The 12,014-nt window shown below is 36.3% G+C and overlaps 1 protein-coding gene across 1 annotated transcript in view; it reads right to left on the reverse strand.

The window, feature by feature from the left end:
- Positions 1-1,876: 1,876 nt before the first annotated feature.
- COL21A1 (collagen type XXI alpha 1 chain) overlaps positions 1,877-12,014 on the reverse strand; it is a 103,591-nt gene continuing 93,453 nt past the window's right edge. Inside the window, exons 25-30 of the mRNA XM_048936512.1 lie at positions 10,547-10,579; positions 6,205-6,351; positions 6,054-6,108; positions 5,549-5,749; positions 4,002-4,079; positions 1,877-3,276 (exon numbers count right to left, since the gene is read on the reverse strand). Coding sequence (XP_048792469.1) covers positions 3,089-3,276; positions 4,002-4,079; positions 5,549-5,749; positions 6,054-6,108; positions 6,205-6,351; positions 10,547-10,579 — 702 coding nt within the window. The 3' untranslated portion in view covers positions 1,877-3,088. The remainder of the gene's footprint in view (positions 3,277-4,001; positions 4,080-5,548; positions 5,750-6,053; positions 6,109-6,204; positions 6,352-10,546; positions 10,580-12,014) is intronic.

The raw sequence follows: 12,014 nt of genomic DNA on the forward strand, positions 1-12,014 counted from the left end.
ATACTTTTCAATTCTGCATTTTTGTTTGGAGACACTTACCTTGATAACTAAGAAGTAATAGCAGATAAAAACTGTAGCAAAGTGATAAACATTAAGTCCATTTTACATACACAGATACAGTGAGTTGAAATTATATCCAAATTATTGTTCTGTATTTCCCACACTGACACCAACAGGAATTAGATCAAGCTGGGACTGTATTTTTAAACTCAGGACTGAAGAGCAAGCAGGATGTTACTAAATGAAATCTGGAAACTCTTCTTGCATCTTGCCCTCAGCTTAAAATTTAGCCCAAGACCCAATTTTGAAGATGATCACCAGGATAGTCTAAATGCCAGTTAACAGTTTCCTGTAACTGCTTCCAGACAATATCTGATTGTTAGACAGTAACAGTTTTCAATGTTGTTGTTTTCTATTCACACCTTCTGACTGCTGATGAACACCTGCAAGAACCTCATGTTGTTTGCACGTATAGTAGGTACGAGCATCTCTCCTTTGGATCATTAATTTGATATTTTATTTACTCAATTTATATCATTTGTTTAACCTCTTATTTTAGGATTAGTTGAAGACACTGAAAAAATATTCATATTTTTTGATAAAATATCCCATCAATCCATGATCTTGAACACACAAACATTTTATTCTATAATGCTACAAAGCCAGAAAATTAAAGGATTATGAAATCTGCAAAATTCTGACTTGATAAAATCTCATAAAAGAAGTGATAGTCTAGATCATGTTACTGGGCTGTAATTTATGCACCTCATTGGGGTGCCAGATATTAACAGCTTCTGGCCATTTGATCATACGGAACTAGGCTGTGAAAGTGCTTGTTTTCATTTAAGTAACCTACATTGTTACTAGCTTTAAAAAAGGCACCTGAACAGGCTGGACAGAATCACAGGTTGGAAAAGACCTACAAGATCATCCAGTCCAACTATCCACATATCACCAACAGTTCTCACTAAACCACGTACCTCAACACAGTGGATAGTTAGCAATGCCTCTGGCTGGTAAAACCAAGCCCTTTCTGAAGAAACGTAACAGGCTTGGCAAGCTCAAAGTTAGAGCAAAAAACTGTTTCTTGTAGGTAGAATAATGTATAGGTGTTGTTTTTCATTATAACAGAAAGAACACCAGCATTTTCTACAAGTAAGAAATCCAGGTTTTCTGCTTGTGTTCACTGTAGTCAGAAGTTCATCGGACTCCAGGATACTTCCCAAAAGATATGGCTCACTGGTCACAACACTGTGCACCTTATTAGAGAAAGATGACCTAAACATGGGTTTAAATTTGCATACAAACTGGACAGCTCAGAAGGGTTCTGAAAGAACACTGGGGTCCTGATTCCTTCTTGACCCAGTGATTTGTTTCGCTACCAGCTCTCAAAAAATAAACAAAATGAAACTGAATGCAAGTGAAGAAGAACTGCACTTGTGTCCTCCACAAATTCAGTCAGTGCTTGTTCACATGGGCAAAGTCCAGCAGTCTGTACCAAGGAATACATGTTCAAGGAGCAAATTTTGTGCAAATTAATTTTCTTTGAAGTTGGTATCTTTCAAGAACTATTGTGTACGTTTCTAAACTAGGTTGATGAGACACTAATGCTTGAACTGAACTATGTGGTTTGGCTAAGCTACTTACTACACCATGTCACAAGGCTGTAGCTCTAAGCAGGCAGCAGTCACTGAGCACCACACAGCAAGGGGTGCTGCTCCTGGGGCTGGCACTGTATCCAGGGAAAATGGAAGGACGCCAAACAAAAAGGCAAAACTGCCAGGTAGAAGCATTCCAACCTGTATTACAGACATCACTCTTTTCTGCAATGCAGGACACAGGCAACTCTTCCAATTGCTCATCAAACCACCACAAGTTCTGTACAAAATTTTATTTTCCCTTGAATGTCAAGCATATTACCAATCTCATAGTGGGACAACAGAGAAACAAGACATTAGAAAAAGCCACTTATAAAGCACTGGGTAAGATCAGTACAAGACTCTGCCTTAATTTAAGAAAAGGATTTAAAATTCTCATGGAACTGTGCATTTGCCGTTTATGTGAAAGCAAGCAATACACCTCATCAGCAAAGCATACAAAGAAAATTACACAAACCTTGCTTAAAATGAAAAAGAAACAGCACAACAAACATTGCAGTTAATTAGCCAGCAGTTAGACCTTTCTCCTTGTAAACCTACTTCTTCAGTTTGGCAACTGCAGTTCTTAGGGAGAAACAGCGATGGCTTCATAACTTAATCCATAATTACACAAACCTGCTACAATGGGCTCGTGTAAACTTTTTTATTAATTAATTTTTGTCAAATTATAGCTACAAGCCAACATTACCAACATTCAATTTTTTTTTTTTTCATATAAGCTGAATCACCCACTAAGACCTTTTTGACCTTTTGTAGCCAAAAGTACCACCTTAAATTAAACCTTGGCTCTTCTTGAATCAGTAGGAGGTCTAACCTTGCATTTCACCTGGGTTTTAAATAGGGAACTGCGTGGCAAAATAGGTGATACTACTTCTATAACAAGTAGAGATATTTCCCTTAATTTATAAAAATCCAATATAAGTATTTGCTCAAACACTTGGAGCTATGAAATATACACAAGCCAATGAGATTAACACACAAATGAAGTCAAAACCAGACACATTCTTTCAAAATCAAATACTGTATATGTCAGCTGCATGTGAAAAATTTCACAGTAGTTTACACCTGACCTATACCATTTCAGGCCAATCCTGCTGCCAGTGGAGTCCCCAGCACTTTTGCAAAGGACTTCAGTGGCAGCAGGAGTATGACAGGACACTTAAATACTAAATGTCAAATATTATAGTTACATTTATTTCTATTAGAATTGATGATTTCTTTCAAAAACACTTCAATTGATGCAAGTTATTTAAAAAAAAATTCCTTTTTTAAAGGACTGTATAACATTTGGGAACCTTATTTATAATGTTAATAATGTCAGAGGTACTTCTGTTCTTGTTTATGGAATTATTGCTGGTCACCTTCCTGAGACTTGAAAGACCATTAAAGACAAGCACCATACCAATTCCTCTAGATTATTAAATCACAAATTAATAATTTGGTCCCTTTCTAAATGGGTCTCTTCCAACAATGACACTAAAACACAGTGATGGGTCACAGATTCCAGGGGGTCCAACTGGTCCTGGCATTCCGGGACTGCCACGATCTCCATCTTTACCAGGCTGCCCACGTTCTCCAGGGCGTCCTTCCTTACTCATACCTGGGGGACCTTCAGGACCTTAGTGACACACATGCAAGGAATACATACATTACAGAGTATTTTTATTCACACCGAAACAAGAGCAATTAGGAACCCAAAATAGCCCTGCTGTTTGGTGAAGTATTAAGATAAAGAAAACTTCACTTTTGGAAAAAGACACTTGTCACAAATTATTTATAGGTGTATCTAGCAAACTTGTTATCTTACAAAGACTTTGGGGGGAAATAAGCATGTAGAACACTAAGTAAAAATAGCTTTCTGAAGGAAATATAAAAATCTGCTTTGGCACAATTATACTTCATTATATTATCTGGAACCATTGGGCATGAATCAGAGTCCTCTGAATTTTATTCATTTTTCTAGCTCTGGATCAGGGTCTAATCTCTCTTCCAAACACTCAGCTTTGCAGCTTTGCATTCTGAATCAACACAATGCTGTTAGGAAGAATATTTCCTTCGCTAAGTAATGGTTACAAGTCATATGTTTATATCAGGACTCAGTTTTCTGTCTGATACAGTGACCTGTCCATCGAGAAAAGGGAATCTCAGATTGGTCTTACAGTAAATAATATATCCTATAACAATCTAAAAGGCATGCAAGAAATAGGCATTAGCCACAAAAGATATATAGTAAATAATAGTATAAAAACTATTCACATTTTTCTCAATTACATAAACATTTTTTTATAAACTATTTCTTTATATTTAATAGCATGCATTGAATCCACAGAAACCATCTCTCACCTGGAGGCCCTGGTGGGCCTTGGATCCCAGGAACCCCAATTCCTTGATTGCCTTTTGCACCATTTTTCCCTGGCAATCCTGTGGATTAGCAAACACATTTATAGCTTTGCACACAAAGAATGATCTTCATAAGAACTATGAGGAAGTCAACATTTGATGATACTTATTAAATGAAAATAACTAATTGTTCAAAAGCAAACCATGGGATCTAAAATAAGCATTTCCTTGTAACCTGCAGCACAGTGTAACCAGATTCTTAATTACCCTTATCTCCACTAAATTAAGAGCCAATGTAGCCACTGATAACCAGATAGCCACTCTGAGTTGAGGGACCAGATAATGAAGAATTAAGAAAAGTGTTAACTGTTATTGCTTTTTCACTGGCAATGTGTTTATAAAGATGCATGAAGAGAGAGTAAGATGTTCACCACAGCCCCTGACTACTCAGGAAAACAATGTACAGCAAAATTACATCTCCTCCAAAAAAGATATACTCTCTGAGATGGGGAAAATATATACTCTCTCATAGCAGCACAACCCAATGAATTCAATTGCTTCAGAGAAACAGACACTGATTTTTCTCGTGTGAAACAGCTGGCGTGGTTAGTCAGTGTCAGCTCCAGAGGAAAACTGCAAATTCTCCTTTGGGAGATGAAATTATGAAAGCAGAACAAATTATCATTGCACCCAAAATGAATCTGATACACGAGGTCATTATTGAGAAGTTACAGAGAAAAATATTTACCAATCATTTTCCTGTCAACCTGTCAAGCACATTACTACATACTAATATAACCTTCCTGATTATTTTGATGCAATAAGAAACACAGTTGTTGCAGTTACAAATGGATTTCATTTCCAGACTAGATGTATGTATTTAAGCTCACAGAAAGCACTACAGAAATCAGATGGAACGCTGTATGGCAGAGACACTTAAAAGCATTAGCTTCTTCTGTATTTTTAAAAAGAATTCAGAACCTTTAAGAAAAGTATAAAGAAAATAATAGAAATCCTTACAAGATAAAAAGGAAAAAGGAGAAAAACCAAGGAAGTCATAGGGCTATAAATGTATTATATGCCAAAGAACAGCCTGCAGGTAACAGGTAAATAACAGTGAATATATAGACACTAAATAACCAGTGAATATTAGAAGTTTTTAAAATATCATAAACAAAGAAGTTTGGAAGAAAACAAATAGGAAAATATACCGAAACCCACATCTAAACATACCTGATCTAAAAATGAAAATAAAAAAAAAAATAAACGGAGTTAAAAAATATCTATATGACAGGATAAATGAAATAAAGATCACTCTAAAAAGATCAAAATTTAAGTACAGTAGAACAGAACACTAGTCATCTTGTGCATTCTGGTATTTTGTCTTCTTCTGATATGCATACTTCGAGAGCAAAGAAACCTTTGCACCATACTCCCATTAATACTTTGCAATACAAACTCAGCTATTCCCTTACTCCTTCACTCTTCAATAGTCCCATCCAAAACTGCAAGCAGGAAACAAAGGCATAGAAACAATATGCACACAGTACCTCTTGTCCCACGGGCCCCAGGGCGACCTGGGATGCCAGTCAGACCTGGAACACCATCATTCCCTGGCAAACCAGGAAACCCTCTTGGACCTTCAGGGCCTCTTGGACCTGGTGGTCCTGGAAGTCCTGGGGAAGCGCTTTGGGACTGACAGTGGTTGCAGTTTTGCAGCCTTCCACTCTGAAGGATCACAGGTAACTGGGCTGGCAGAATTCAAACAAAAGAAGTGCTTAAGAGTGTTTCAACTGTAAAATACAAAAATATTTATACCTCTTCATTAAAATAAAACCAGCTTCCTTTCTTTAGGCAGTATGGTATCTTTAGGAAACAAAGTGCTTTTAGCACCTGATGGAGATGTGGAAGTGTGTTTCTACAACTCTATGAAAACCTGTGATAAATCAGATCAAAATATAGGCATTGTTTTCAAGAAAAAGAAGCATCTGTACAGTTACAAGGAAACTTCAGCAATTCAAACAAGGAAAGAACAGTAAAGTCTTTCAAACTTACTTCTCAGTACATCCGAACAGACCTGTCGAATAAATTCTTCTGAAAATTCTCGTGCCTAAATTGAACAAAGAAGAGTTATAACAACAGAAAGCCCACATCTGTTGGGAGTTTTAAAGCACCCAAAATGACCATTGTGAGATCCTATGCATACAGGTTTTCCATCTGATCCAGGTGGTCCTGGGGGCCCTCTGTCTCCAGGCTGACCTCTGACACCAGGAGGTCCAACCAGACCCTGGATACCGGATTCTCCCTTCTGTCCATTGATGCCTCGATTGCCTGGGTCTCCCTTCTCACCTTTCTGAAACAGAAACCAATGAAAAGCAAATTGTACTTTTACAATGCTGTATCTTTACATGGAAGCTATGTAGTGCCACAAATATATTCTAAGAGCTTCACTGACAATCTTCATTTTAAGTTGTCAAGAAAATTTACAAAGTACCTAAATTTCCATATTAGAATTGAATCATAGAAGCATTTGAGTTGGAAGGGACCTTTAAAGGTCACTGGTCCAAATCCCCTGCAATGAACAGGAACATCTACGGCTTGATTAAGTTGCTCAGAGCCCTGTCCAGCTTCACCTTGAATCTCTCCAAGGACGGAGCATCCACCTTCTCTCTGCACCACCTGTTCCAGTGCCAGACAAATCTTCTTGTAAAAACCTTTTTCCTTATATCCAATCTAAATCTTCCCTCTTTCTTTTAGTTTGAAACCATCTCCCACTACAACCATTTCCCTCCCCATCTCCCTCCCCTAAAGAGTCTATCCCCTTCTCTCTTACAGCTCCCCTTTAGAAAGAAATCTTAAACAAATCTTAAAAAAATCCATTTGCTTTACTAATTAATATAAAACAAATTCCTTACTAACATATGGAAGAAAATATTTATTAACTTAGAAGGCTGGAAAAATTACAAGTGAAATTCTGGACCACAGAAGTTCTTGGCATGCTTCTAATTTAATAAAACAATCAAGACTTTTACTCTATGACATTTGTTTATAAGTGAAAGGAAAAATGATTCTGATTTCATTTAGGGTTTCTGTTGTTGGTGATTGACTTTTTTTACTTCATTTATTCTATGTTTGATTGATAGCAACTGCAGCCCGTTTGCTTCACTAGAAAAGGTTAAAATAATACTGGATTTATCTTCATCAAAGCAATGGTTCTTCTATGTATGGGGTTGCCTACTGCAATAGCTCCTGTGGAAGTCCTTCCCTGTGCTGGAGCCAAAAAAATTCCATTAGAATGTATTTTGGTACATGTCCAAGATTAAAGTTAGTATACTGTCTTTGCTCCCTGATGAGTTTTCTCCTTCCGTGTTTTGCAGCTTCTACAGTGTTGTCAGTAACTTAATTTTTTTTTTTTTTTCTCACTTTCCAACGATTTTAGATGGAATTATGGAAATAGGGCAACAGAATCACTATGTATGACAAGCAAACCTTATTGGAGCAAACAATGCAAGTTTAAGAAGCACAGGCATGTAGTCTTCATAGACTCGCACTGATTTTTAAATTATGCTATTTATATTACTTCATGCCCTTCTAGGTAGTACTTATCAAAACACTTTACGTCAGAAAAATATATGGCTCACTCAAAACGTTCTGGCTCAGTCTGAATTAGTAACAATGCCCAGAGCTCTCTGGATGAATTACTACAGAGTAGTACTTTACACAGAGTACACTTTATACACAGGGAGCTAACTATCAGGATTTTTCACCCTGCTGCATTAAGATGGCTTATATCTCAGAACTGAGAAATGAGGAAAACAAGGTCACTGAAAGAGAAAACACTCAGAATTGCATACCTGGCATCACAAAAGGATCACAGCCTGTTCAGGTTAACTGAGCTCTTCCATTATGTCATTCAGTTCTGCTGTAAATAAAATTTGAAGGCAGAGGGGCAGTGCAACCCTACTCTGAAAAGCCATCAGATAAAAACATACCTAAGTGACTGGCTGTCTGTGCATCCTGAAAAATCTTAAGTTCTTTCTGTGGTTTTGAAGGGTTGGATCTTTTTTTGCTTCCATTTGCCTTACAAAACCCACAAAAAAAAAAAAAAAAGGCACTACAAGAAGTCAGACATTTTTCCACTTAAGATAAAAGGTGACACATGTTGGTAAAATGCCTGAGAGATGGCAGAAAAGAAGTTCCACGAGTAAGATGCCAAGTGTGAATTGAACAGCAGTCCATATACTCTCCCCATTAAAGAAGTTGTGCCCTAATTCAGAACTTACTTTGTCCAAGGTTGTAGCTGTCTTGCTACTGTCAAAGTGAAACACTGTAGCCTGTCATGGTTTTATGATTTTTGCTATAAGTAATCCATATCATAACCCGTGACATAGCCATAGAGACCAGATATTCTTAGTTACACCATGTAGAATTGTATTTATCTGTTCCTATTCCATGATTGCAAATGGTATCTGTTCCTATTCCATGATTGCAAATGGTTTTATATTTAACAGTCATTTTAACAACACCTCCACAGGATCAGCAAGTCTCTGGGATAAACATACAAAGAAGCTGCCTATGGCTACACTAGAAGCTGTACGTTTTGAGATCTGAAGATAATGCTGTTCATGTAGCTAGAAATTATTTGTTTTAGTTTAATGACTTTTACAGCTATGGCCTATGTTTACATGACATCTGATTTGCAAGTTAATTTATTTGCAACTGAATGTTAAAAGGGTTAGAAAGCATTAAGAATCAGTGAACTATTAGGAAAATGGCATATATTGTAGAAGAACATCAGAAGCAAGAAGCCAGTATTTAACAAAAACCAAATCAAAACAAAAGGCAAAACACTAGAACCTCAGCACAACTGCCTGCAGAGCTTGCCAAAAAGCAAATGAAACTGCTGAGGGAACATTTTCCGCAGTGTATTATGGTCTATGGTATGCTAAGCTGCATCCTGTGTGTGGCCTTGTTTGCTGACCTTTGCTATTGGCAGAGAAAATCAATAAAAACTAAAAGAGCTCCGCAAGTGCTCAGAATGAAGAATGCCTGAAGAAACTTCTCTATTAAGAAGTCAGACCATGACAAATGGCAATATAGTTTTTAAAGCAGAAAATACACCAATTTTATAAGCCTGTTAAGTAAACATAGTTACATCATTATATCATAATGCATAGTAAAGATAACACTGACATTTTAGACAAAGATAACACTGACATTTTAGACAAAAATATATTATTTACCGTGATTTAAAACATATAAAGAAGCTACCTCAATGGTTCACAAGTAATATCTTAGCAGTTTTGGCTACAATTTAGTAAAGTGCCTATAAACCAAACTGTAATTTTTAAGAATTTCATAGAACCACAGCAGCATAGAGGACAATTCTAAAGTTTAAATGCTTGTGAGTTTCTAAAGAGCATGTCCAGTTATTGATATACAACACTACTTAACGAAAAGGTGTTGGGCAAAGACATCTATAGGTAAAGTTGAAGCAGAATGGGAAATTAAATACTCATTTCACCGAGCGCTGGAATGAATCAAATACAACTAACAAAGTTAATCTTTTATACACCAATACTTTATACACCACGTAAAACAAACAGCTAAAAGGTCTCACCATGAATATATCTACATTAGTCAACCACAGGAAAAGAGACAGGACTTTAAAACATTCCAGAGAAGAACAAATTTAGCTTCTCACAGACCAAGGAAAGTCCAAGTGTGCTTCCCTTTATCTCTCTCAAATTTCAGGCTGATGTGGAAATTATTCCAGTGTAAACTTAATATTTGGGAGAAATAATTCTGCCCTGCATTTTCTGAGTCAGTCTCAATGATAGAATCCTCTAAAAATATATCTTTGTACAGTTTTCTCTGCCATTACTTCTGAAAGAGAGGCACACAAAGAAATCTCAGTGGCCAAGTTTAAAATGAACAGATAAATAGCTCAGCTGTGGAAGTCCTTCCCACAGTCCTTTATGGAAGCTAAAGGCAAAGTCAGCACATCAGCACAGTCTAAAGGAATTAGATAAATTTGTAATTGACATTAAATGCAACAGTTTGGATCTCTACATTAACTGCCCCTCCATTGCTGACTGCCAAAACCAGTAAAAGCGTACAAGAAGAAGGAGCTTTGTTATGTGTTGTGTTCCATATTTGGCTGTATTGGCTGCTGCTGAAGTAAAGACCGTGAAAAAGAAGGATCATTTAAATCAAATATTCTGTATTCTTTTGTGAAGTAACTTTTGACTTTTCAGTGACTGTTATTTGCCTTCTTCAACCAGCTCATTTTCTAATTATCTGTATCCCCTTAAAGGTTATACTTGGCTTTAACATTTTTAGATCTTGCATTGTGTGAAATATCCATTATGCTACCTGTCTCTTTTAACTAATACTTCTTTCTCTTCTCCTCTCTGATACTTTTTAATTAATTTCGCTTCTGTGGTTATATAAGTATGAAAACAAGACTGCAAACACACAATTTATAGATCACAATTTGCAGATAGGATTATTCTGTTCTATTGCATTTGCCATTACAAAATACATACCTCTCCTTGTTCGCCCCTCAATCCTTCTGTTCCCTTTAGGAATTATATTAAAAAAAAAAAAAACAACAACAACAAAAAAACAAACAAGTTGAGCCAAGTTACTTGGAATAAAAAATATTTTTCCTTTGTTTTCAATAATTAATCACAAATGTTAATATTTAAAGATTCTGAGATCTCTGTATTTTAAAAATGCAAATTTTATATAACTAACACTTTAGTAATAACTTTAATATAACGTTCAAAAAGGATAAATGGGAAACACATCACACATATTACATAACGTATATGTTATTAGAGTAGAAGAAGCGCATTTAGATAAAACCTATTCACTCTTTGAAAGACCAAAGAAGTAAAATTTAACGGTCTAGCAAAAGGAAACTTCAGATTGTACCTATTTCATATCATTTTACTGGACAGAACTCAAGCTCAGCCCATTTGAAATACAAGCTGAGTTTGTAAAGCAGATTTTTTGTGTTGGCAAATGGCTCTGGTGTCATTTCTGCCAAACTGATCATTAAATACCATGGCAAGCTGGCAGCTTAGCACAGGCTTTTTCCCTTTTCTGACAGGCTCATGGTAACAACGGAATCAGTACTGTATCTCAGAGAAACCCTGAGGGCTTTAGGAACCTTGGAAGGACCTAGTACTGTCTACCAGAGTATTTGAATGACTGAGTTTTTGGTTGCTGCCCAAACTAGATAAGCATGGGAAACGATTTTAGATCTGTCTCATATTAGTTTTTCAGCTTTAAAAATAATAATAATAATAAAAAAGAAAGAAAACACAAAAACAAACCCAATTTTTACAATTCTCCTGGTGACTTAAATAATGAACTTAGGGAATTGTGTCCATTATTCGCAAGGGGACAACCCAGAAAGTTTAATTTATAAAATGTCAGACTATGACATCACATTTATTTAAAAACAGTCATTGGTCTTTTAGTTCAAACTACTTCTCCTTAAAAAAACTTCTACTCAGCTTTACTACAAGATTTCTGTCAAGCTGCATACCCCTGAGAGCGATAAAACCAAGCTAACACACACACTCTCGACCTCCTGCCCATGTTCAGCTGGAATCAAATCTTTCTGGCTAGACAGCCAGCTGTATCAATGTCATAATGCTGAAAAGAACAACTGTAACTTCCTTCCAAGTCTAGTTTTAGATATGTACCTCTAACAAATACTTTTCTGTTTAGGCATGACATACGTTATGTAGTTAGCAAGTATTTATAAATATTAACAGTTATTTTCTGTGGTACAACAAGATAGCCAACTATGACACAATCAGAATACACTGGCCCAGAATTAAAAGAAAGAGAAATAACTGGATCTCACTGATTTGCAGCTGAAACAGGAAACATCTGTAATTTATGTGCACAGAAGATGTCAATAATGACTCCTTGTATGCTATCAGTGTTAATAAACTACATGAAAGTTTAGCATGGTATACACAATATCTTAAAATCACT

Source organism: Lagopus muta, chromosome 2, assembly GCF_023343835.1.
Source record: "Lagopus muta isolate bLagMut1 chromosome 2, bLagMut1 primary, whole genome shotgun sequence".
Taxonomy (NCBI): domain Eukaryota; kingdom Metazoa; phylum Chordata; class Aves; order Galliformes; family Phasianidae; genus Lagopus; species Lagopus muta.